The 25,227-nt window shown below is 49.6% G+C and overlaps 1 protein-coding gene across 1 annotated transcript in view; it reads left to right on the forward strand.

Annotated features, from left to right (window-relative positions):
- The window catches only part of LOC139407283 (otoferlin-like), a 126,012-nt gene that overhangs the window by 55,570 nt on the left and 45,215 nt on the right, over positions 1 to 25,227 (forward strand). Inside the window, exons 6-15 of the mRNA XM_071150925.1 lie at positions 13,604 to 13,674; positions 14,283 to 14,415; positions 14,563 to 14,617; positions 15,387 to 15,518; positions 16,466 to 16,528; positions 16,740 to 16,824; positions 16,931 to 17,090; positions 17,265 to 17,451; positions 17,693 to 17,879; positions 23,559 to 23,782. Of these exons, the coding sequence (XP_071007026.1) occupies positions 13,604 to 13,674; positions 14,283 to 14,415; positions 14,563 to 14,617; positions 15,387 to 15,518; positions 16,466 to 16,528; positions 16,740 to 16,824; positions 16,931 to 17,090; positions 17,265 to 17,451; positions 17,693 to 17,879; positions 23,559 to 23,782 (1,297 nt within the window). The remainder of the gene's footprint in view (positions 1 to 13,603; positions 13,675 to 14,282; positions 14,416 to 14,562; positions 14,618 to 15,386; positions 15,519 to 16,465; positions 16,529 to 16,739; positions 16,825 to 16,930; positions 17,091 to 17,264; positions 17,452 to 17,692; positions 17,880 to 23,558; positions 23,783 to 25,227) is intronic.

The raw sequence follows: 25,227 nt of genomic DNA on the forward strand, positions 1-25,227 counted from the left end.
TATTCTTCTGAGACAGATAGCAAGAGAGTTGGTCAGAGACGGCATGCTCAAGTGTTTTGGAAAGAAAAGGAAGAAGAGATAACGATCAGTAGTTTTTCACATCAGAGGAGTCAAGTGTTGGCTTCTTGAAGAGGAAACTGCATTCTGAAGTCAAAGGGGATGCAGCCAGTGCATACATTTGTGTACTGGTCCCCCCTGGGAATTGAACCCACATCACTGGCATTGCAAGTGCCATGCTCTACCAACGTAACCCCACGGGAACACAGCTCCAGGCTTTGCCCCCTTCTCTGCCACTCCAGAAGGATGTATTTCTGGTCCGGGAACTACAGTTGAAGTCGGAGGTTTACGTACACTTAGGTTGGAGTAGTTAAAACTCGTTTTTCAACCACTCCACAAATTTCTTGTTATAGTTTTGGCAAGTCGGTTAGGACATATACTTTGTGCAGGACACAAGTCATTTTTCCAACAATTGTTTACAGACAGATTATTTCACTTATAATTCACTGTATCACAATTCCAGTGGGTCAGAAGTTTACAGACACTAAGCTGACTGTGCCTTTAAACAGCTTGTAAAATTCCAGAAAATGATGTCATGGCTTTAGAAGCTTCTGATAGGCTAATTGACATTATTTGAGTCAATTGAAGGTGTATCTGTGGATGTATTTCAAGGCCTACCTCCAAACTCAGTGCCTCTTTGCTTGACATTATGGGAAAATCAAAAGAAATCAGCAAAAATTGTAGACCTCCACAAGTCTGGTTCATCCTTGGGAGCAATTTCCAAACGCCTGAAGGTACCACGTTCATCTGTACAAACAATAGTATGCAAGTTAAACACCATGGGACCTCGCAGCTGTCATACCGCTCAGGAAGGAGATGCATTCTGTCTCCTAGAGATGAATGGACTTTGGTGCGAAAAGTGCAAATCAATCCGAGAACAACAGCAAAGGACCTTGTGAAGATGCTGGAGGAAACAGGTACAAAAGTATCTATATCCACAGTAAAACGAGTCCTATATCGACATAACCTGAAAGGCCAGTCAGCAAGGAAGAAGCCACTTCTCCAAAACCGCCATAAAAAAGCCAGACTACGGTTTGCAACTGCACATGGGGACAAAGATCGTACTTTTTGGAGAAATGTCCTCTGGTCTGATTAAACAAAAATAGAACTGTTTGGCCATAATGACCATTGTTATGTTTGGAGGAAAAAGGGGGATGCTTGCAAGCCGAAGAACACCATCCCAACCATGAAGCATGGGCGTGGCAGCATCATGTTGTGGGGGTGGGTCTGACTCTTGCTGCAGGAGGGACTGGTGCACTTCACAAAATAGATGGCATCATGAGGATGGAAAATTATGTGGATATATTGAAGCAACAGCTCAAGACATCAGTTAAAGCTTGGTCACAAATGGGTCTTCCAAATGGACAATGATCCCAAGCATATTTCCAAAGTTGTGGCAAAATGGCTTAAGGACAACAAAGTCAAGGTATTGGAGTGGCCATCACAAAGCCCTGACCTCAATCCTATAGATAATTTGTGGGCAGAACTGAAAAGGCATATGCGAGCAAGGCCTTCAAACCTGACGCAGTTGCACCAGCTCTGTCAGGAGCTGGTGTAAACTTATATAACATGTATTCCTTTGGTTTTTGTTTAATTCGTTCAATCATTTTGTTAGTTTTGTGTTGGGATGTAAGCAAGCTCATTCTGTGCCAGCCTGGGGTCGTCATGCTTTCAAAGGCCACCTTTGATCATACCCACAATGCAACAGGTTGGTGGCACATCAAACAGCATTGTGATGGTGTTGTGTTGTGGAGTCTTTTCATCTGTATCAGTGTATCACACGGCAGTGCCAACAAATGACAGATCTAGGAAGTATTTTATGTCTTTAACGTAGACTTAAGGGTCTTTATTCATATGAGGTCTATGTGAACTTACAGTAGCACTGGTAGAATGTTCTGGAGTCTTTGATTGCTACTGTAGCAATGTGTTCTTGGTTTGAAGCTGTGTCTTGTTTGAAGTACTTCTAGTCGGTTAGAGCTTTAGTTGTAGACATCAAATGCTATAGTTGTAGAGGTAACTTTAGATTCTCTTACAACTCCTCAATGTTCCGTGTTGTGTTTTATGTCACTGTTTTTCCTCAAGGCCTTCTGTCTGAGTGCAGTGTTTTGTGTTTTGTAGTGTCTTGCTGTGGTGTATTGCCTGTGCATTATGTGCCATTGTGTTCCTCCCACATGTTGACTGACTGAATGACCCTCCCTGACTTCCTGTCCAAAGCCATGGTGTGGGAATAGATCACCACTCAATACCAGACTCTTTTGGGGTTGAGCAGAATGAACATTTTAAAACAGAGGGGTATTCAGAGAAAGCCTGTTGAAAGTTAACCACCTCTGCTATTCAGCCTCTCCTCCCTCCTTCCTCCTCCCTCCTTCCCCAGTCAACTGCTGAATTGTTTCTCTCAAATCTCTCTTCCTCCTCCCGTTATTTCTCTCTTTCTCTTTCTGTCATCGTTTGTTAGGCATTCAATTATTTACATCTCCAACAAGTAGGCATCTGCACATGCAAATACTAATGGAATGCTGTTTCTCTTTCATGATTTCCTGCGTCCCACTGATTGTTCTAGCCACTTACTGTGTGACACTAATGAAGAAATAAATACCACAGCAGCCCAGAATACTGCTCTTATTACAAATACACAGAGGAGAAGGAAAGTCTTGTATCATAATTGTATTTAAAATAGAGATTTAGAAAAACTTTTCCAGGGATAAGTATTTTACTAGGCAATTCAGTTAAGAACAAGTTCTTATCTTCAATGACAGCCTAGGAACAGTGGATTAATTGCCTTATTCAGGGGCAGAACAACTGATTTTTACCTTGTCAGCTCAGGGATTTGATCTTGCAAACTTTCGGTTACTAGTCCAACGCTCTAACCACTGGGCTACCTGCCGTCCCAATGAATAATATTGCTCAAATAATAACCACTGCTCTGGTTCTCAGGTTTACCTGATCATTGTCCGACCGTCTGATCACGGGACACTCCTGAGAGAACACTGTGTGTGTGTGTGTTTGGGAGAGAGGCTATTCAGCTCCGTTCAGCCGAGCAAGCAGAGCAGAGCAGAGCTTAGGGGCGGTTCATTATTGATGACCTGCAGTTCAATTATTTTTTTTCTGTATTTATATTCAATTTCCCTAGTTTGATTTTCTCTTACACTGACCATTCTTTCTTTTCTGCCTCTCTCTCTCTCTCTCTCAACTCTCTCTCAACTCTCTCTCTCTCTCCTTTCACTCTCTCTCAACTCTCTCTCTCTCTCCTTTCTCTCTCTCTCTCTCTCTCTCTCAACTCTCTCTCTCTCTCCTTTCTCTCTCTCTCTCTCTCTCTCTCTCTCTCTCTCTCTAACTCTGTGTCAATATTACTACAACGCTCATTATGTTTTATTGATCCTACAACCTCAAGAGTCAGACCCTAAGAGTAACAGTACTGAGACATTATCAGAGTACCAGTTAGGGTTGCTGTTCATTCTCTTATTATGTACCTCATGAATCATGATAAAACAGCAAAAGCACTCTTATTAATTATTTACCAATACTGAACACAAAGTATTGCTTTTTATTAGACCTTGTGACAAATCACACCATAATAATGATCAGTATTAACCGTCATGGTCGGTAGCAGAGGGCGAGTTATTGATCAATTATTGATGTTGGTTTGATGGGTTTAAGAACACCTGCTACATGCTTACTGCAAAGGGCTGTAGCCCAATGCAGCATCGGACTATGATTCTCTCAGTTTGTACTGCTGTAGTGATCTGCTGTGGGGATTATTTGTTTGCTGAGTCTGCTATGGAAGTTCTATTCCTGGACTATGTGGTACTGAAGCTGAAGCACTAGTGGGCTATGGTGCCGTGCTGCACATACCTTAGTAGTTGATGGCTTGTCTGAGGCTACTCTACAACCTGATTCAAGCATACAGTTTGTGTGGTTTTGACTGGTTTGATGTGATTTTGATGTGGGTTTGTTTTCCCATTTCAGTTCAAAGGGAAAAGAAGGACAGACAAACAGGTACTTTGTCACACAGAGCTTTGCTCATTAAGACTTCATAGCACACCCTTTAGTACTTGTATTATACTTTATAAGACATCATTCATTCCATCACCTCAGTGGATGAATTCCCCTTCTAGCAGATTCATCTTCTTCTATTTGTTCAGATCGACCCTTTACTGAAGTTCAGTCACTTTTTCATTTCCACCTTGCATCACTCCATCTCTCTGCCTGCTCACTGATCTTTCATCCAGTCTCACACAGCCCCATCTCTACCCTCACCATTAAACTAGAGACACCGGGTCACTGATTAAACAACAACAGCAAAAAGCCGAAAGCCTTCCAATCAATTTCTGTTGTCTTTCTCTCACTCAGACACGGCCTCTCTCTAAAGATAATGATGTTGGTTAGCTACTCTCTTATTCCCCATCTGCATTCACTATAAAAGGAAATGAGAAGGCTGGAAAAAGAGGAACAGAGAAGTGTATATCACTCAGTCGGCTCTATGCTTTTCTGTTGTAGTGTTGGGAACTTTCTTAGAGTGTCTCTGGTCTCTTTGTTACAGGGTGTTAAAGTGTATTGAGCCCATTTCTCTGTTAGTTTTCATCCCTGGTGACAGCTCTCTGCGGTTTACTGACAGGCAGCTTCCTGAGTCTGTCTGCTCCAGTTTCATCCCCTCCATCTTGTCCCTGCTGTCTGTAATAAGGCTCTGTGATCCAAACTTACCTCTTTAGTCCTCCCAGTTCATTCAACAGTAGCGGTCTGAAAAAATGATACAAATAAAAAACTCTCTGCTCTGACAAAGTGAGAGCCCAAAATACTTCTTTAACCACCACAGTGTGAAATCAAATCACATTTTATTGTTCACATATACGTGTTAAGTAGATGTTATTGCGGGTGTAGCGAAATGCTACTGTGTAGCAAAATGCTTATGTGTTTGCGTGCATATGTGTGTGTGTATGTCTGTGCTTCAGTGTGTACTGTATTAGTGCTCCTTGCCATGATTGGCTACACTCGTATTATTTGGTTGTCAGCGCTCCACCTCCTCCCTGCTCCCTGCTCCCTCCCCCTTTTCCCTGCTCCCTCCCCCCTCCTCCCTGCTCCCTCCCCCTTCTCTCTGCTCCCTGCTCCCTCCCCCTTCTCCCTGCTCCCTGCTCCCTCCCCCCACCTCCCTGCTCCCTCCCCCCTCCTCCCTGCTCCCTTCTCCCTCCTCTTTCCTCCCTGCTCCATTCTCCCTCCTTCCTGCTCCCTGCTCCCTTCTCCCTCCTCCCTGCTCCCTCCTCCCTGCTCCCTCCCCCCTCCTCCCTGCTCCCTGCTCGCTTCTCCCTCTTCTTTCCTCCCTGCTCCCTTCTCCCTCCTTCCTGCTCCCTCCTCTTTCCTCCCTGCTCCCTCCTCCCTGCTCCCTCCCCCCTTCTCCCTGCTCCCTGCTCCCTCCCCCCTCCTCCCTGCTCCCTTCTCCCTCATCTTTCCTCCCTGCTCCCTCCTCCCTGCTCCCTCCTTCCTCCTCCCTGCTCCCTCCTTCCTTCTCCCTCCTCCATGCTCCCTCCTCCCTCCTCCATCCTCCTTCCACCCTGCTCCCTGCTCCCTCCTCCCTCCCCCTTCTCCCTGCTCCCTGCTCCCTCCCCCCACCTCCCTGCTCCCCCCCCCCTCCTCCCTGCTCCCTTCTCCCTCCTCTTTCCTCCCTGCTCCATTCTCCCTCCTTCCTGCTCCCTGCTCCCTTCTCCCTCCTCCCTGCTCCCTCCTCCCTGCTCCCTCCCCCTCCTCCCTGCTCCCTGCTCACTTCTCCCTCTTCTTTCCTCCCTGCTCCCTTCTCCCTCCTTCCTGCTCCCTCCTCTTTCCTCCCTGCTCCCTCCTCCCTCCTCCCTGCTCCCTCCCCCCTTCTCCCTGCTCCCTGCTCCCTCCCCCCTCCTCCCTGCTCCCTTCTCCCTCATCTTTCCTCCCTGCTCCCTCCTCCCTGCTCCCTCCTTCCTCCTCCCTCCTCCCTGCTCCCTCCTTCCTTCTCCCTCCTCCATGCTCCCTCCTCCCTCCTCCATCCTCCTTCCACCCTGCTCCCTGCTCCCTCCTTCCTCCTCCCTCCCCCTGCTCCCTCCTTCCTCCTCCCTCCTCCCTGCTCCCTCCTCCTTCCTCCCTGCTCACTCCTTCTTCCTCCCTCCTCCCTCCTTCTTTCTCCCTTCTCCCTTCTGCCTTCTCCCTCCTCCCTGCTCCCTCCTCCATCCTCCCCTCCTCCCTCATCCCTGCTCCCTCCTCCCTCCTCCCTGCTCCCTCCTCCATTCTCCTTGCTCCCTGCCTCCTGCTCCCTCCTCCCTCCCCCTTCTCCCTTCTCCCTGCTCCCTGCTCCCTTCTCCCTGTTCCCTGCCATCTCCCCCTGCTCCCTGCTCCCTCCTCCCTTCTCCCTTCTCCCTTCTCCCTTCTCCCTTCTCCCTGCTCCCTGCTCCCTCCCCCCTACTCCCTGCTCCCTTCTCCCTCCTCCCTCCTCCCTCCTCCCTCCTCCCTGCTCCCTGCTCCCTCCCCCCTGCTCCCTGCTCCCTCCCCCCTCCTCCCTGCTCCCTCCCCCTTCTCCCTGCTCCCTGCTCCCTCCCCCTTCTCCCTGCTCCCTGCTCCCTCCCCCCTCCTCCCTGCTCCCTGCTCCCTTCTCCCTCCTCTTTCCTCCCTGCTCCCTTCTCCCTCCTTCCTGCTCCCTGCTCCCTCCTCTTTCCTCCCTGCTCCCTCCCCCCTCCTCCCTGCTCCCTTCTCCCTCCTCTTTCCTCCCTTCTCCCTTCTCCCTCCTTCCTGCTCCCTCCTCTTTCCTCCCTGCTCCCTCCTCCCTGATCCCTCCCCCCTTCTCCCTGCTCCCTGCTCCCTCCCCCCTCCTCCCTGCTCCCTTCTCCCTCCTCTTTCCTCCCTGCTCCCTCCTCCCTGCTCCCTCCTTCCTCCTCCCTCCTCCCTGCTCCCTCCTCCCTGATCCCTCCCCCCTTCTCCCTGCTCCCTGCTCCCTCCCCCCTCCTCCCTGCTCCCTTCTCCCTCCTCTTTCCTCCCTGCTCCCTCCTCCCTGCTCCCTTCTCCCTCCTTCCTGCTCCCTGCTCCCTCCTCTTTCCTCCCTGCTCCCTCCTCCCTGCTCCCTCCCCCCTCCTCCCTGCTCCCTTCTCCCTCCTCTTTCCTCCCTTCTCCCTTCTCCCTCCTTCCTGCTCCCTCCTCTTTCCTCCCTGCTCCCTCCTCCTTGATCCCTCCCCCCTTCTCCCTGCTCCCTGCTCCCTCCCCCCTCCTCCCTGCTCCCTTCTCCCTCCTCTTTCCTCCCTGCTCCCTCCTCCCTGCTCCCTCCTTCCTCCTCCCTCCTCCCTGCTCCCTCCTTCCTTCTCCCTCCTCCATGCTCCCTCCTTCCTCCTCCCTCCCCCTGCTCCCTCCTTCCTCCTCCCTCCTCCCTGCTCCCTGCTCCCTCCTCCTTCCTCCCTGCTCACTCCTTCTTCCTCCCTCCTCCCTCCTTCTTCCTCCCTCCTCCCTGCTCCCTCCTTCCTCCTCCCTCCTCCATGCTCCCTCCTCCCTCCTTCCTCCTTCCTCCTCCATGCTCCCTCCTATCTCCTCCCTGCTCCCTGCTCCCTCCTCCCTGCTCCCTCCTCCCTGCTCCCTGCTCCCTACTCCCTCCTCCCTGATCCCTGCTCCCTCCACCCTGCTCCCTGCTCCCTGCTCCCTCCCCCCTCCTCCCTGCTCCCTCCACCCTCCTCCTTGCTCCCTTCTCCCTCCTCCCTGATCCCTGCTCCCTCCACCCTGCTCCCTGCTCCCTCCTCCCTGCTCCCTCCCCCCTCCTCCCTGCTCCCTCCCCCCTCCTCCTTGCTCCCTTCTCCCTCCTCCCTGCTTCCGTCTCCCTCCTCCCTGCTCCCTTCTCCCTTCTCCCTTCTCCCTTCTGCCTTCTCCCTCCTCCCTGCTCCCTCCTCCATCCTCCCCTCCTCCCTCATCCCTGCTCCCTCCTCCCTGCTCCCTCCTCCATCCTCCTTGCTCCCTGCCTCCTGCTCCCTCCTCCCTCCCCCTTCTCCCTTCTCCCTGCTCCCTGCTCCCTTCTCCCTGTTCCCTGCCCTCTCCCCCTGCTCCCTGCTCCCTCCTCCCTGCTCCCTTCTCCCTTCTCCCTTCTCCCTGCTCCCTTCTCCCTTCTCCCTTCTCCCTGCTCCCTGCTCCCTGCTCCCTTCTCCCTCCTCCCTCCTCCCTCCACCCTCCTCCCTGCTCCCTTCTCCCTTCTCCCTCCCACCTGCTCCCTTCTCCCTCCTCCCTGCTCCCTCCCCCTCCTCCCTGCTCCCTGCTCGCTTCTCCCTCCTCTTTCCTCTCTGCTCCCTTCTCCCTCCTTCCTGCTCCCTCCTCTTTCCTCCCTGCTCCCTCCTCCCTGCTCCCTCCCCCTTCTCCCTGCTCCCTGCTCCCTCCCCCCTCCTCCCTGCTCCCTTCTCCCTCCTCTTTCCTCCCTGCTCCCTCCTCCCTGCTCCCTCCTTCCTCCCCCCTACTCCCTGCTCCCTTCTCCCTCCTCCCTCCTCCCTCCTCCCTCCTCCCTCCTCCCTCCACCCTCCTCCCTGCTCCCTGCTCCCTCCCCCTTGCTCCCTGCTCCCTCCCCCCTCCTCCCTGCTCCCTCCCCCTTCTCCCTGCTCCCTGCTCCCTCCCCCCTCCTCCCTGCTCCCTGCTCCCTTCTCCCTCCTCTTTCCTCCCTGCTCCCTTCTCCCTCCTTCCTGCTCCCTGCTCCCTCCTCTTTCCTCCCTGCTCCCTCCTCCCTGCTCCCTCCCCCCTCCTCCCTGCTCCCTTCTCCCTCCTCTTTCCTCCCTTCTCCCTTCTCCCTCCTTCCTGCTCCCTCCTCTTTCCTCCCTGCTCCCTCCTCCCTGATCCCTCCCCCCTTCTCCCTGCTCCCTTCTCCCTCCTCCCTCCTCCCTCCTCCCTCCACCCTCCTCCCTGCTCCCTGCTCCCTCCCCCTGCTCCCTGCTCCCTCCCCCTTCCTCCCTGCTCCCTCCCCCTTCTCCCTGCTCCCTGCTCCCTCCCCCTTCTCCCTGCTCCCTGCTCCCTCCCCCCTCCTCCCTGCTCCCTGCTCCCTTCTCCCTCCTCTTTCCTCCCTGCTCCCTTCTCCCTCCTTCCTGCTCCCTGCTCCCTCCTCTTTCCTCCCTGCTCCCTCCTCCCTGCTCCCTCCCCCTCCTCCCTGCTCCCTTCTCCCTCCTCTTTCCTCCCTTCTCACTTCTCCCTCCTTCCTGCTCCCTCCTCTTTCCTCCCTGCTCCCTCCTCCCTGATCCCTCCCCCCTTCTCCCTGCTCCCTGCTCCCTCCCCCTCCTCCCTGCTCCCTTCTCCCTCCTCTTTCCTCCCTGCTCCCTCCTCCCTGCTCCCTCCTTCCTCCTCCCTCCTCCCTGCTCCCTCCTACCTTCTCCCTCCTCCATGCTCCCTCCTTCCTCCTCCCTCCCCCTGCTCCCTCCTTCCTCCTCCCTCCTCCCTGCTCCCTGCTCCCTCCTCCTTCCTCCCTGCTCACTCCTTCTTCCTCCCTCCTCCCTCCTTCTTCCTCCCTCCTCCCTGCTCCCTCCTGCCTCCTCCCTCCTCCATGCTCCCTCCTCCCTCCTTCCTCCTTCCTCCTCCATGCTCCCTCCTACCTCCTCCCTGCTCCCTGCTCCCTCCTCCCTGCTCCCTCCTCCCTGCTCCCTGCTCCCTACTCCCTCCTCCCTGATCCCTGCTCCCTCCACCCTGCTCCCTGCTCCCTGCTCCCTCCCCCCTCCTCCCTGCTCCCTCCACCCTCCTCTTTGCTCCCTTCTCCCTCCTCCCTGATCCCTGCTCCCTCCACCCTGCTCCCTGCTCCCTCCTCCCTGCTCCCTCCCCCTCCTCCCTGCTCCCTCCCCCCTCCTCCTTGCTCCCTTCTCCCTCCTCCCTGCTTCCGTCTCCCTCCTCCCTGCTCCCTTCTCCCTTCTCCCTTCTCCCTTCTGCCTTCTCCCTCCTCCCTGCTCCCTCCTCCATCCTCCCCTCCTCCCTCATCCCTGCTCCCTCCTCCCTCCTCCCTGCTCCCTCCTCCATCCTCCTTGCTCCCTGCCTCCTGCTCCCTCCTCCCTCCCCCTTCTCCCTTCTCCCAGCTCCCTGCTCCCTTCTCCCTGTTCCCTGCCCTCTCCCCCTGCTCCCTGCTCCCTCCTCCCTGCTCCCTGCTCCCTTCTCCCTTCTCCCTTCTCCCTGCTCCCTTCTCCCTTCTCCCTTCTCCCTGCTCCCTGCTCCCTTCTCCCGCCTCCCTCCTCCCTCCTCCCTCCACCCTCCTCCCTGCTCCCTTCTCCCTTCTCCCTCCCACCTGCTCCCTTCTCCCTCCTCCCTGCTCCCTCCTCCCTGCTCCCTCCCCCTCCTCCCTGCTCCCTGCTCGCTTCTCCCTCCTCTTTCCTCTCTGCTCCCTTCTCCCTCCTTCCTGCTCCCTCCTCTTTCCTCCCTGCTCCCTCCTCCCTGCTCCCTCCTTCCTCCTCCCTCCTCCCTGCTCCCTCCTTCCTTCTCCCTCCTCCATGCTCCCTCCTCCCTCCTCCTTCCTCCCTGCTCCCTGCTCCCTCCTTCCTCCTCCCTCCCCCTGCTCCCTCCTTCCTCCTCCCTCCTCCCTGCTCCCTCCTCCTTCCTCCCTGCTCACTCCTTCTTCCTCCCTCCTCCCTCCTTCTTCCTCCCTCCTCCCTGCTCCCTCCCCCCTCCTCCCTGCTCCCTCCCCCTTCTCCCTGCTCCCTGCTCCCTCCCCCTTCGCCCTGCTCCCTGCTCCCTCCCCCCTCCTCCCTGCTCCCTGCTCCCTTCTCCCTCCTCTTTCCTCCCTGCTCCCTTCTCCCTCCTTCCTGCTCCCTGCTCCCTCCTCTTTCCTCCCTGCTCCCTCCTCCCTGCTCCCTCCCCCCTCCTCCCTGCTCCCTGCTCCCTTCTCCCTCCTCTTTCCTCCCTTCTCCCTTCTCCCTCCTTCCTGCTCCCTCCTCTTTCCTCCCTCCTCCCTCCTCCCTGATCCCTCCCCCCTTCTCCCTGCTCCCTTCTCCCCCCCCTCCTTCCTGCTCCCTTCTCCCTCCTCTTTCCTCCCTGCTCCCTCCTCCCTGCTCCCTCCTTCCTCCTCCCTCCTCCCTGCTCCCTCCTTCCTTCTCCCTCCTCCATGCTCCCTCCTCCCTCCTCCCTCCTCCCTGCTCCCTGCTCCCTCCTTCCTCCTCCCTCCCCCTGCTCCCTCCTTCCTCCTCCCTCCTCCCTGCTCCCTGCTCCCTCCTCCTTCCTCCCTGCTCACTCCTTCTTCCTCCCTCCTCCCTCCTTCTTCCTCCCTCCTCCCTGCTCCCTCCTTCCTCCTCCCTCCTCCATGCTCCCTCCTCCCTCCTTCCTCCTTCCTCCTCCATGCTCCCTCCTATCTCCTCCCTGCTCCCTGCTCCCTCCTCCCTGCTCCCTCCTCCCTGCTCCCTGCTCCCTCCTCCCTCCTCCCTGATCCCTGCTCCCTCCACCCTGCTCCTTGCTCCCTGCTCCCTCCCCCCTCCTCCCTGCTCCCTCCACCCTCCTCCTTGCTCCCTTCTCCCTCCTCCCTGATCCCTGCTCCCTCCATCCTGCTCCCTGCTCCCTCCTCCCTGCTCCCTTCTCCCTCCCCCCTCCTCCCTGCTCCCTCCCCCCTCCTCCCTGCTCCCTTCTCCCTCCTCCCTGCTCCCGTCTCCCTCCTCCCTGCTCCCTTCTCCCTTCTCCCTTCTGCCTTCTCCCTCCTCCCTGCTCCCTCCTCCATCCTCCCCTCCTCCCTCATCCCTGCTCCCTCCTCCATCCTCCTTGCTCCCTGCCTCCTGCTCCCTCCTCCCTCCCCCTTCTCCCTTCTCCCTGCTCCCTGCTCCCTTCTCCCTGTTCCCTGCCCTCTCCCCCTGCTCCCTGCTCCCTTCTCCCTTCTCCATTCTCCCTTCTCCCTTCTCCCTCCTCCCTGCTCCCTCCTCCCTCCTCCCTCCTCCCTCCACCCTCCTCCCTGCTCCCTTCTCTCTCCTCCCTGCTCCCTTCTCCCTTCTCCCTCCCCCCTGCTCCCTTCTCCCTCCTCCCTGCTCCCTGCTCCCTCCTCCCTGCTCTTTCTTCCCTGCTCCCTCCTCCCTCCTCCCTGCTCCCTTCTCTTTCCTCCCTGCTCCCTCCTTCCTCTGCCCTGCTCCCTCCTTCCTCCTCCCTCCTTTATGCTCCCTCCTCCCTGCTCCCTGCTCCCTTCCCCCTCCTCCCTGCTCCCTCCTCCCCAACCCTATAGCAGCTTCTGCACTACTGTATCTCCTCCAGCCTCAGATTCATCCTCTCACCTGCCTCTTCCTTTCCCTCCTCTGTCTCCTTTCCTCCCTGTGTACCTCTTGACCTACTTGTCTATGGAAGGAACTGCTAATATGGAATAGAGTGAATGAGTGAAGCGTATTCTGCTGAGCAGCAGGGCGAGAAGGTGCTAGTGTTGTCATCCCGAGCTGGGTTTGGACCCAGGGTATGTATGAACCACTTGAGCTGCTTAAATGTCTGTTCATCTGATTGAGGCTGTAGTCAACACCTGATGATTCTATTCTTGGGTTGTTTTGAGGTGCTATTGGTTTTGTTTTTACAAATATTACAATCTAAATATTTGCATTGTTAGATGGTCAATAATAGACGGCAGGATAGTAGCACAGTTGCTAGGTGATTCGATATGCTTGTCAGTTGAACACACAGAATCAAGACTTCCAAGGCTTTCCATTCATATTTTTTTGATTGTTTAAAAAAAATGTAAGTCTGTTCTGCCTTCAACGTGTTTGAACTTGATTTGAAATGATTAGGAGAACTATAGCTACACCTTGAACCTGGCTTTATAGACACCAGCCTTGAGTGAACAATTGCTAAGTCTTTTGTAGTCTAAATCATTTTGCTTCTTTCTGAAGGATTTTCCATTTCCAATTTATCCTCCCAAACCTGTCATATTGAATAGGGTGTAATATGATATCTATTCTTAAAAGACCATTCCATTTTATCTCCTTCATTTTCTGGTTCTTATCAAAAGAGGGTTAGATAGATATCAGTGAATTAATGAAAGAAAAGACAGAAAGCAGACATTTCACTCTGATTGACTGCTTCACTGCTTGAGCAGACAAATTGAAAACCTCCCTTTCATCTTCTATCTGACATGTATCCATATCCGCAGCTAATTGGACGGTCACGCACATCATTTTTAATTATTAAGGCCCTTCATTTGCCGGTCCGGCAGTGACATCACAGCCTTTGTTGTGGTGGTGATATGTGATCCTCTGTAATATCTGTGTGGTGTTATTGGACACCCCTGGTTTCTATTGTGATGGGGGTCGGGGAGTTTAGAGACTGTCTCATCAATGCGATGTTCATCTCTGCAAAATGTTTCCATCCTGACGGTGCAGTGTGTTACATTGGTGTAGGGTTTAGTTAGTTACTGTCAGTTTTCATCATGTACTCACATGGTTCTTTCTTGAATGAGCTCCTCCTTAGACGAATATAAAGGTTAACTAAGAGAGTCAGCAAAGTCCTCCTAATGACAGCATAATGACAGCAGTTCATGAAATTTGGGAAATTGTCTTTGCCATTAGTCCAAAAGTGGGAGCTCTTCCCAGATATTTGACCTGATTTCACTGTGTCGGATTTCAGTAGTTTCTTTCTATTTCTCCATCAGAGCAGGGAAAGGGGTATTCTCAGCCATGAAGCTCCACAAGACCAAGAGCTCCAGAGATGACCACAAGAAAGGTAGGCTTTTACTAACCAGCTGATTATCCAAACCTTGATAAGAAGGGTAGGCTTTTACTTATCAGCTGCTCATACAGACCTTGAAAAAAAGGGTAGGCTTTTACTTATCAGCGCCTTATCCAGACTTTGATAAGAAGGGTAGGCCTATACTAACCATCTTATTATCCAGACCTTGATAATGAGGGTAGGCTTTTACTAACCAGCTTATTATCCAGACCTTGACAAAACGGGTAGGCTTTTACTAACCAGCTTATTATCCAGACCTTGATAATGAGGGTAGGCTTTTACTAATCAGCTTATTATCCAGACCTTGATAATGAGGGTAGGCTTTTACTAACCAGATTATTATCCAGACCTTGATAATGAGGGTAGGCTTTTACTAACCAGCTTATTATCCAGACCTTGATAATGAGGGTAGGCTTTTACTAATCAGCTTATTATCCAGACCTTGATAAGAAGGGTATGCTTTTACTAATCAGCTGATATTCCAGACCTTGTTATGCTGAATCAGGTGTGTTAGAGCAGAGATATCCCAGTGAATCTCCAGGAGGAGGGTTGCCAACCCCTTGGCATAAACTCACATGGGTTATTGTGATGGCATCCCACAGATGAGCCAGCCACCCTGGACATGGAGGATCTGGACAGGAAGGCCTTGCGTCTGGGAGGGTTTGGTGGTCTGGACCCAGACTGCATCTCCCTGGCGTCCGTCACCGCCGTCACCACCAATGTCTCCAACAAGAGGTCAGTGTACTGTGTACTTGCTCTACATCTGCTCGTGCAACGATTCATTGACCCTTTATAACACTCTTATTCATGTTTATAACCCACACTATACCAAATTGAGTAAATAGTCAACTGCTCTGGTTTGTGTCTTCTTGACGCTCTCAGGTCAAAGCCTGATATCAAGATGGAACCTAGTTCTGGGAGGCCTGTGGATTACCAGGTGAGAGGAGGAAAGGAATTACCACGACTACAGTCACTGCTGGAAATGTATATTGTATACACTGTGGTTAAATGTAACCATGCCTGTCCAGTTTGTTTAACAACTAGCCCCTAAAGGCAGACAAGGCTTAACCCTACCCCTGCCAGCTGTGTGTGTTTGTCTTCACTGTATCTATGCATCCTTAGCTCTATTACACAATAGCTGCTGCAGTTCGTGGAGAGAGGTTTTTTTTTCTTGGATTTTATTAGGATCCCAATTGACTGACTCCAGTAGGGATGAATGGATAGGGCATAGTGTGAAGACTGGGTGGTTAGAACAAAAGATGGCAGCTCATTAATGTAGCCTAACTTCAGGCTGCGGCTACTCTCCCCTGCCAGCAACAGCACACTGGCCTATATACATTCATGTACCAGTCTCTGTGACCACAAACCACAACTCTGCACACCGAGATGTTCACAGCACAGACTGTGTGCCTTGCACTGTGCTGGGCTCTTTAGTAAAGGTATAAAGGTATAATTAACCTTCAGGGACAGGAGTCGCCTCTTTAGTCAAAACCTCCAGTTTGACTTTTCATCTTGATTGTCTTGCTTGGTACCCTTTTGTTATGGTGCATTTACTCACCTTTAGATGGAAGGTTTTGGAGTAAAATGAATCCCGGCTAGAATATTACCTACCTGCTTATTCCCTTCTGACTCCTATAATCCTCCAACCGGGATTTCCGAAAAACCTGTTTCCTTAAGAAAATGTTCTGTATTTTGCAACGTATTAGATTAGCATCACAGTGGTCGAGGCCAGGCAGCTGGTAGGCCTAAACATGGACCCTGTGGTCTGTGTGGAGATTGGGGAAGACAAGAAGTACACCTCCATGAAGGAATCCACCAACTGCCCCTACTACAATGAGGTAAGTGCGTCTCTCTCTCTTTCTATCTCCCCCTTTCTCTTTGTCCCTCGCCTCCTCCCTCTCTCTATCTCTCCCTTTCTCTCTCCCCCACTCTCTTTTTCTTTGTCCCTCCTTCCCTCCCTCCCTCGACTCCTCCCTCTCTCTCTGTCTCTCTGTCTCTCTGTCTCTCTCTCTCTCTCCCTCCCTCCCTCTCTTCTATAGTATGTGTGTAATTGAGTTGAAACTGTGAGAAGAGCAGCCAGTCCCAGTCCAGAGTCTCAACACCAGGCTGGCTCTGTCCAGAGTCTCAACACCAGGCTGGCTCTGTCCAGAGTCTCAACACCAGGCTGGCTCTGTCCAGAGTCTCAACACCAGGCTGGCTCTGTCCAGAGTCTAAACACCAGGCTGGCTCTGTCCAGAGTCTCAACACCAGGCTGGCTCTGTCCAGAGTCTCAACACCAGGCTGGCTCTGTACAGAGTCTCAACACCAGGCTGGCTCTGTCCAGAGTCTCAACACCAGGCTGGCTCTGTTCAGATCAAAGCCTCTGCCTGTAAGGGCTCAGCAGGGCTCTACACATTACACTCTTATTTCATGAGAGGGAGGCTGAGCAAAACATGAAAGCATTATTCAGTCGATGCCCTGATCCAGCTAGAGTGAAAAGCATGTTAATCAGTACGAATTACCCTTGTATTAAATAAGATTAACCTGGACGCTACACAGAATTGATTCAACCGATGCTGAAAGTATGTTCATTTAATCATCATTGGTTGTATTCTGTAGAAACATGTCTGTTGTGTCCATGATCCTTGAATCATTATCAGGTTGATTTATTCAATTGAACCTTTGAATCCTTTGAATCTCCTGAACACAATGGAATGATCATCCCAAGGTACAACATGGGTCATTTGATAGAGAGTAAGGCTAAGGTATTTGTCACATCTCATAATGTCTTATCTTCTCCCCACAGTATTTTGTCTTTGACTTCCACGTCCCACCAGATGTCATGTTTGACAAGATCCTCAAGCTCTCAGTAAGTGGCATACATATCTTATACCCACACACAGTCACACACACACCTACTCAATCTTTCTCTTTACAGTAGCAGTCTATGAGCATGAACCCAACCCTACTCCACTCAACTGCTTCCAAAACAACACCAAGATGAACAGTCTCTATGGCAGATCTAATGTAGCGCATATGTTTGCAGTATATTCTATATGTTCTCCTCTGTCTTTCACTAGGTGATCCACTCCAAGAACCTGCTGCGGAGTGGAACCTTGTTTGGCACCTTCAAGCTAGATGTTGGCACAGTCTACTCCCAGCCTGGTAAGGGTGCTGAGACTGGACCCATAATGTCTCAGAACCTCTTATAAGGATACATTATGATTAATTGTTTGAATTAATAGATGATTTGTTGACACCTGTGTCACAGAGCACCAGTTCTACCACAAGTGGGCCATGCTGTCTGACCCTGATGACATCACAGCGGGGTGCAAAGGTTACATCAAGTGTGACATCGCCGTGGTGGGGAAGGGGGACAATATCAAGACTCCCCACAAAGCCAATGAGACGGATGAAGACGACATAGAGGGGTAAGAGAATGTTTTATTGGGCCAAAATAATGTCAAAGGGTTATACAATGTTCTAGTGGTCAGATAATGTTGTAGAGTGGTCAGGTCATAAAATCGAAAAGACCAGAGAATGTTATTAAGGGGTTTTGATGAGACAAAATCAGACTTTTTTTTCAACCTTTTTTTTCTGGTCAGGAACCTCCTGCTTCCAGAGGGAGTTCCGTTGCAGAGGCAGTGGGCGCGGTTCTATGTGAAGATCTACCGAGCTGAGGGCCTTCCCAAGATGAACACCAGCATCATGGCCAATGTGAAGAAGGCCTTCATAGGGGAGAACAGAGACCTGGTGGACCCCTACGTACAAGTGGTCTTCGCTGGACAGAGAGTAGGTTCATTACAGCCGCTACTCAGGAGATCAGGACACCATGAACCTGAAGCCGTTTTATTGAAACTGTCTGTTTTATTTATTTGTTGGATAAACAAAAGAGACAAATAGCATTAAGTAATGGATCACAATCACATTATAAATACAGTATACATTATTTACAATATGTACATAAAATGAAGTGTCTTAGTATAAGAATTAAATGTGTGTCAATCCAAACGTTTGTTGTTGTTTCCTCCAGGGGAAGACTTCTGTCCAGAAGAGCAGTTATGAGCCCATCTGGAACGAGCAGGTGGTCTTCACTGAGATGTTTCCTCCGCTCTGCAAACGCATCAAGGTCCAGATACGAGACTCTGACAAAGTCAATGACGTTGCCATAGGAACGCACTTCATTGACCTGCGAAAGATCGCCAACGATGGTGACAAAGGTAAGGTGATATATCTACCCAGTCCATAGATCAACATTAGCCTCATATTGATAGGTCATCAGGTCAAGCCAATGTTATTGTAGCACATTAGTCATTTTGGTGCTAAGTCATTTTTACCAAGTCATTAGAGGGCTTTAATGTCTATAGAAAAGTCTTCAGCCAAAAAGTGCCAAAACAAGTACACAGGAAAGTCAGTTTGAAAACACAGTCTTACTCCACCAGATTGCGCCAGAGTCGTCCTCAGTCCAGTCCAATTTTCACCACAGGCAGATTCACCTCAGGCAGATTCACCTCAGGCAGATTCACCTCAGGCAGATTTCCCACACGGTGAAGCTGGATAAGAGAGCTAAGCACAAGAGAATATGGGCCAGTGCCTCGTTCCGCACAGCACTCCAAACATACACTCAAATGTGTGTAGAAAACGTTCTCTCTATCTGGCTGTGTTTTAAAACTACCACTGGACTGGATTAAAAATAATCAGAAATGTCAAAAAGGATAACTGTGCAAACAATGCTAAGCAAAACACTCCACCTAACTTTTCATGTATCGCCAACATGCCACTGAGCACAGTAGTCCAACTGGCCCCCCAGCCGGGTAAACAAAACAGAAACAATTATTTTATTGAAAGCCACAACACAACACTAAACAATACAAGAATTGCACTATAACGGTGACAAGCGGTGCCCACAAACTAAAAAATATATATATTTAACCTTTATTTAACTAGGCAAGTCAGTTAAGAACAAATTCTTATTTACAATGATGGCCTACCAAATGGCAAAAGGCCTTCTGCGGGAACAGGGACTGGGAAATAAAGCTGTCCCAACAGCAGAGTCTCAACAGCAGTCCCAACACCTTACCACTGCTACAGCTGGCTTTCACCTGGTAGTGAAACAGTTCATTCAGCCTCATTTACTGCCTTTTAATAAAAGATAGCTGATATGGCTTGCTTAAACAAATGTGGTTTCTACTGACAATTGAGATGTACAAACTATGGCATAAGGGGACGGACGGCGAGCGGATAAGAGGCAATCCGTAATTCCGATTAAGACATTAATCAACGAGCTAGGATGGACGTAGTCAATAGAAGGTCGTTCAGCACTTTTGAAATGTACAGCAACAGAATTCAGAACATGTGCCGTTCTTACAGTTTTCTCCCTGTACACCAAGTCAGAACCTTGGATAAATAATAAGGGGAATATAAGCAGACAATGAAAGCTCTTCCAATATTCAATGATGACATTTCTCTAAAACAGGCTATAGGCTACCTGCACCAAGTCAGAACAGAAGGCAAAATTATAAGGGGAAAAGGGACCGAATTATTAGGGTGAATCACATGGGCTACTAACAGCTTACTACACAACATACACTTAGTATTACTTTCTTAGCTACAGTATATCTACACTACCGTTCAAAAGTTTGGTGTCACTTAGAAATGTCCTTGTTTTTTTAAAGAAAACCATATTTTTCATCCATTAAAATAACATAAAATTGATCAGAAATACAGTGTGGACATTGTTAATGTTGTAAATGACTATTGTAGCTGGAAACGGGAGATAAAAAAAAAATGAATATCTACATAGGCGTACAGAGGCCCATTATCAGCAACCATCACTCCTGTGTTCCATTGACATGTTGTGTTAGCTAATCCAAGTTTTTCCTTTTAAAAGGCTAATTGATCATTAGTAAATCCTTTTGCAATTATGTTAGCACAGCTGAAAACTGTTGTCCTGATTAAAGAAGCAATAAAACTGGCCTTCTTTAGACTAGTTGAGTATCTGGAGCATCAGCAATTGTGGGTTCGATTACCGGCTCAAAATGGTCAGAAACAAAGACCTTTCTTCTGAAACTAGTCAGTCGATTCTTGTTCTGAGAAATGAAGGCTATTCCATTCCAGAAATGCCCAAGAAACTGAAGATCTTGTACAACGCTGTGTACTACTCCCTTCACAGAACAGAGCAAACTGGCACTAAACAGAATAGAAAGAGTACATTAGAGTGTCTAGTTTGAGAAACAGACGCCTCACAAGTCCTGGAACTGGCAGCTTCATTAAATAGTACCTGCAAAACACCAGTCTCAACGTCAACAATGAAGAGGCGACTCTGGGATTCTGGCCTTCTAGGCAGAGTTCCTCTGTCCTGTGTCTTTGGCCCATCTTAATCTTTTCTTTTTATTGGCCAGTCTGAGATACGGCTTTTTCTTTGCAACACTGCCTAGAAGACCAGCATCCCGGAGTCGCCTCTTCACTGTTGACATTGACACTGCTGTTTCCAGCTACAATAGTCATTTACAACATTAACAATGGCTACACTGTATTTCTGATCAATTTGATGTTATTTTAATGTGCCTTTTTTAATGTGTTTTTTTTTCAAAACAAGGACAATTCTAAGTGACCCCAAACTTTTGAACAGTAGTGTGTATGTCTCTGTCATATTACATAATTTAAGCAGCAGCATACATTACATTTTTGGACTCACCTTGTTGTGCTGTGCTCACTTGAACAGGAAGGTCCTTCGTGGGAAAATTTTGTCATCAAACTTTGTCATCAAAGTCTGGCATTCTCTGGATTTATGGTGCTTTCAAGACAACTGGGAACTGATTAAAAACAAGGTCGAATCATGATGACGTCAGTGATCTTCAGGTCAGAGCTCTAGAGCAGGGGTGGGCAATTCCAGTCCTTGAGAGCCTGATTGGTGTCAGTTTTTCCCCAGACCCAGCTAACACACCTGACTCCAATAGTCACCTAATCATGAGCTTCAGTTTAGAATGCAATTTGATTAATCAGCTGTGTGTGCTAGTGATGGAGAAAAAGTGTGACACCAATCAGGCCCTCGAGGACTGGAGTTGCCCACCCCTGCTCTAGAGAGAGGTCTTGAACTCACTGAAGTCTGAGATTTCCCAGTTCTGGGTTTCCAGTTGTTTTGAGCGGAGGAGAAGTCATGCTGGATTGACAGCATGACCAATGTTGAATGTTTATTCTTTTAAGTTGTATGTATAATTTATTCGTTAATTCTCTTCATATGACAAGGATCAAAACTGATTTGCCAGTAGATTGTCGACATGATTAATGATGACTTCTAGCTTGGTAGCTAAGATTTTGAAAGTATGATGTTGACATGATCAGCCCAATCAAAGCTACGGTAGGTATAATGTGATTGACGTAATTGTATCTGTAGCCAATGTCCTTGAGCCATCTTGGATGGGTACTTCAAATGTAACTCTATGGCAGCACCCAGAGGGCTTGAATTTCAGAGTTTTCCCCATAGATTTTGCGGCGACGCAGTCCCCGTGAGTGACAGAACATTGAGCCAATCACGGCGCAACTAGAGGACATTAACAACACCTACGCTTCGTATTTTCCACTGGCTGCCAGTCCAATCAAAGCTACTGTCGATATAATGTGAATATAAAAATATGTACTTTTCTCCCCAATTGGTAGTTACAGTCTTGTCCCATCGCTGCAACCCACCTACGGACTCAGGAGAGGCGAAGGTCAGGAGCCATGCATCCTCCAAAACACCACCCTACCAAGCCACACTGCTTCTTGACACACTGCTCGCTTAACCCGGAGCCAGCGCACTAATGTGTCGGAGGAAACACTGTCCAACTGGCAACCAAAGTCAGTTTGCAGGCTCCTGTCCCGCCAGAAGGAGTCGCTAGAGCATGATGGGACAAGGAAATCCTGGCTGGCCAAACCCTCCCCTAACGCTGGGCCAATTTAGCACTGCCTCATGGGTCTCCCGGTCACGGTCGGCTCTACCCTTATATTTTGCAGTGACGTAGTGTCCCCATGAGTGACAGAACACTGAGCCAATCACGGCGCAACTACAGAACATTACCAACCCCTGAACTCTGTATTTTCCGCTGGCTGCCTCACCACCACAGAAAGCACTGAGCTAGGCTGAAACACCTGCATTTTGGAGCTGCTTTACACAAGAAAGCAAAAAAGAGACCAAGTTTGTATGTGGCTTTATTAACTAAATTATCATAATTTTTTTTACATTGTTTTCAAACTGATATGTGACTTGTATTAATGCCAAAATAACATGCAAAACAGGCAAAAAATAATAATAATATACTATATATATTTTTTATTTTTTTATTTTTTAGCTAACAGGTAGGACTCAAAACAAGTGGGGCTCTGATTGACGCATTGCCACTGGGTGTGAATCGCCTTAAGGTACACAATGCTGCTGCGCTTCAGGTTCTATGAAGGCTGGTTTGATCTAGCAGTTGTGGCTCCAGGACTATAGACAGGTATAGACAGGTTACTTTCTTCTTCTTCATTGGTGTTTTAGGGCTGACTACACCAGAAACATTGGATGCGGGAAATAAACCACTGGATGCAGGAAATAAAACAGGGGGGAAAGGGAAATAAGCTCAAACGTTTAATCCACTCAAACATCTGAACAAAAAACAAATGTAGTCCTACTACTCCGATCCGGTGACCTGAGATGACAGAACTGCTTCTCCAGCCAGTACACCATGCAGCTCCTCCTTACCACATCATATTCCCCAGCAAATCCTATCCTTTGCAAACAAACATGTGCCCAAATGCTTTGCAGTTGGAAAACAGCAGTAACCTGGGGACAAATGCCCTCACCGGGTGACTCACATATCCCATGTTGACATGAATAGGGAGAGACTCATCGAAAAACAGCAACACAGACATACTCTCTATCTTCTTCGAGTCCCAACTACTCAAGGAATTTTCATCCTGATCTTCTCAGCTACAACTTCCACAGACTTGAGAAATCATGCCCTTGATTGGTGCCCTGCTCCGAAATTCGAAAACAGTCCTTGATTGTTGATTCTGGTGAGGCGCAACGCACGCTCCTTTTGTTCCTGCCCGACACAACACTTTCTTTATCTGGGCAACATCAAACAGATCTCCCAGGTACATCTTCTTATCCTCAAACCGCCCTCCTACTACAAACTGTGAAGTAGTTGCGCCATAAGCATTAGGCTTACTAGACAGCAGTTGAATTGTCATTTTAGCTCTCTTTACCCTTCCTTTAGCGACTGTAGTCCATGCAGTATTCTCATCACCTTCATTTTCATTGTCATCTTTGCTAGCACCATTAGATTCAAACTCGGTATACGCTTCCGCCATTCTCTGAGAATTTCAACTGCCAGTCTAGTTCACCTTTCTCCATTGCACTTCACTTCTGCTTATATACTGAGTGAAACAAAGGTGGACAACCCTGCCCCAACCCCATTGGTCCATGCGGGCCGCGCCCACAGTTCCGATTTGTGCAGGGTCTTGTTCATCAGAGTCAATAATCCAGTGGGAAGCCCAGGTGGTAAATTCAGAGGTCGTCACCTGCGTGGGAGTATCACAACAAAGAAGCATGCAAAAATGCAAACTTGATAAAATACTCAAATAGTTTAAAACACACGTAAGGAATAAATAGTTTCCAGGAAGGTAAGTCTTTCAATTCCACTGCAAATCATAATGTCTTCATGCAAAAAAACAAAGTTATCATGTACCTAGTTCACAGAAAAAGTAAGAAAAAGTAAAATAGTTACCATGCAACATTCCTCAGTTGCAGCATCATGACACTCCTGCACCACAGCACACAGGCAATTGCCTTTTTCAGGACCCTGTCTTTCGTTCAATTCACCTGTCATCCTCCACCCCCTTCCTCTCCTCCTTCACCCCGTCCTCTCCTCCCCCAGGGTTCCTCCCCACCATGGGCCCAGCCTGGGTCAACATGTATGGCTCAACCCGCCACTACACTCTGATTGATGAGCACCAGGACCTGAATGAGGGGCTGGGGGAAGGTGTGTCCTTCAGGGCCCGCCTCCTCATCTCTGTTGCCGTAGAGATCCTGGACACCACCTCCACTGAGATTGTGAGCTCCACCGAGGTGCAGGTAGAGCCTGTCTCCATCATCTCAGAGGTGAGTGCTCATTGGATGGTGACTGTTCATTGGTTGCCAAGTATGTCTGAGGTCAGTGCCATTGACTGACCCTTTCAGAAAGGAGTGTCCATTAGTTGGCTGTCATTGAGTCACACTTCACACTCCTATGTTCTAACTTGAAATTGTATTGATCTTACATTTGGTATTTGGTATTTTATTAGGATCCCCATTAGCTGTTGAGAAAGCAGCAGCTACTCTTCCTGGGGTCCAACACAAAACATGGAACATGACATAACACATAACATTAGTAGAGAAGAACAGCTCAAGGACATAACTACGTACATTTTAAAACTACACACACAGCCTACATATCAGGGCTCCCGAGTGGCACATCGGTCTAAAAATCAAATCAAATCAAAATGTATTTGTCACATGCCGAATACAACAAGTGTAGACTTTACCGTGAAATGCTTACTTACAAGCCCTTAACCAACAGTGCAGTTCAAGAAGAGTTAAGAAAATATTTACCAAATAGAATAAAGTGAAAAAGAATAATAAACAGTAACACAATAAGAATAACAATAACGAGGCTATATACAAGAGGTACCGGTACCGAGCCAGTGTGCGGTGGTACAGGTTAGTTGAGGTAATTTATACATGTAGGTAGGGGTGAAGTGACTATTGTCGTGGAAATTCAGTACTGAGAGAGACTTGGTCATTTCTACAAACAATCATCTTTATTTAATATTGATGAATTATTGCAATAATGAAACCGTCAGCCCACCAGTCTTGTTCTGACTGTTAGGCTGAGAGCGTAACTGAAAATGAAAAAAAATGATATTATATAGGACATAAAAATGCTTAGTCACAATGGTTCCATCTCCCATAAGCCACCTTGGGTGTTTTACCCCCATCCTGGCTTAGTTTCCCAGATTTTTTTGCATTTGTATTTATCTGTTATTTTACCAGGTAAATTGACTGAGAACACATTCTCATTTGCAGCAACAACCTGGGGAATAGTTACAGGGGAGAGGAGGGGATGAATGAGCCAATTGTAAACTGGGGATTATTAGGTGAACGTGATGGTTTGAAGGCCAGATTGGGAATTTAGCCAGGACACCGGGGTTAACACCCCTACTCTTACAATAAGTGCCATGGGATCTATAATGACCTCAGAGAGTCAAGACACCCGTTTAACATCCCATCCAAAAGGTCTCCCATCCAGGAACTGACCAGGACCAACCCTGCTTAGCTTCAGAAGCAAGCCAGCAGTGGTATGCAGGGTGGTATGCTGCTGGTAGATGCCAGTAAGATGAGACAATGAGGCATTGTTCTAAACCCTTCCAGGCTCTCTCTATCTCGAGTCCATAGACATCTTGTCTATGTAATACCAGCTTTTAGGTTTTTGTCACCAACATCAATCAATTGTCAGCTTCAAGCTCTCTCTAGTAAAACCCATGTCCTCAACACCCAGACTGGCCGCC

Source organism: Oncorhynchus clarkii, chromosome 4 (assembly GCF_045791955.1).
Source record: "Oncorhynchus clarkii lewisi isolate Uvic-CL-2024 chromosome 4, UVic_Ocla_1.0, whole genome shotgun sequence".
In the NCBI taxonomy this organism is placed as follows: domain Eukaryota; kingdom Metazoa; phylum Chordata; class Actinopteri; order Salmoniformes; family Salmonidae; genus Oncorhynchus; species Oncorhynchus clarkii.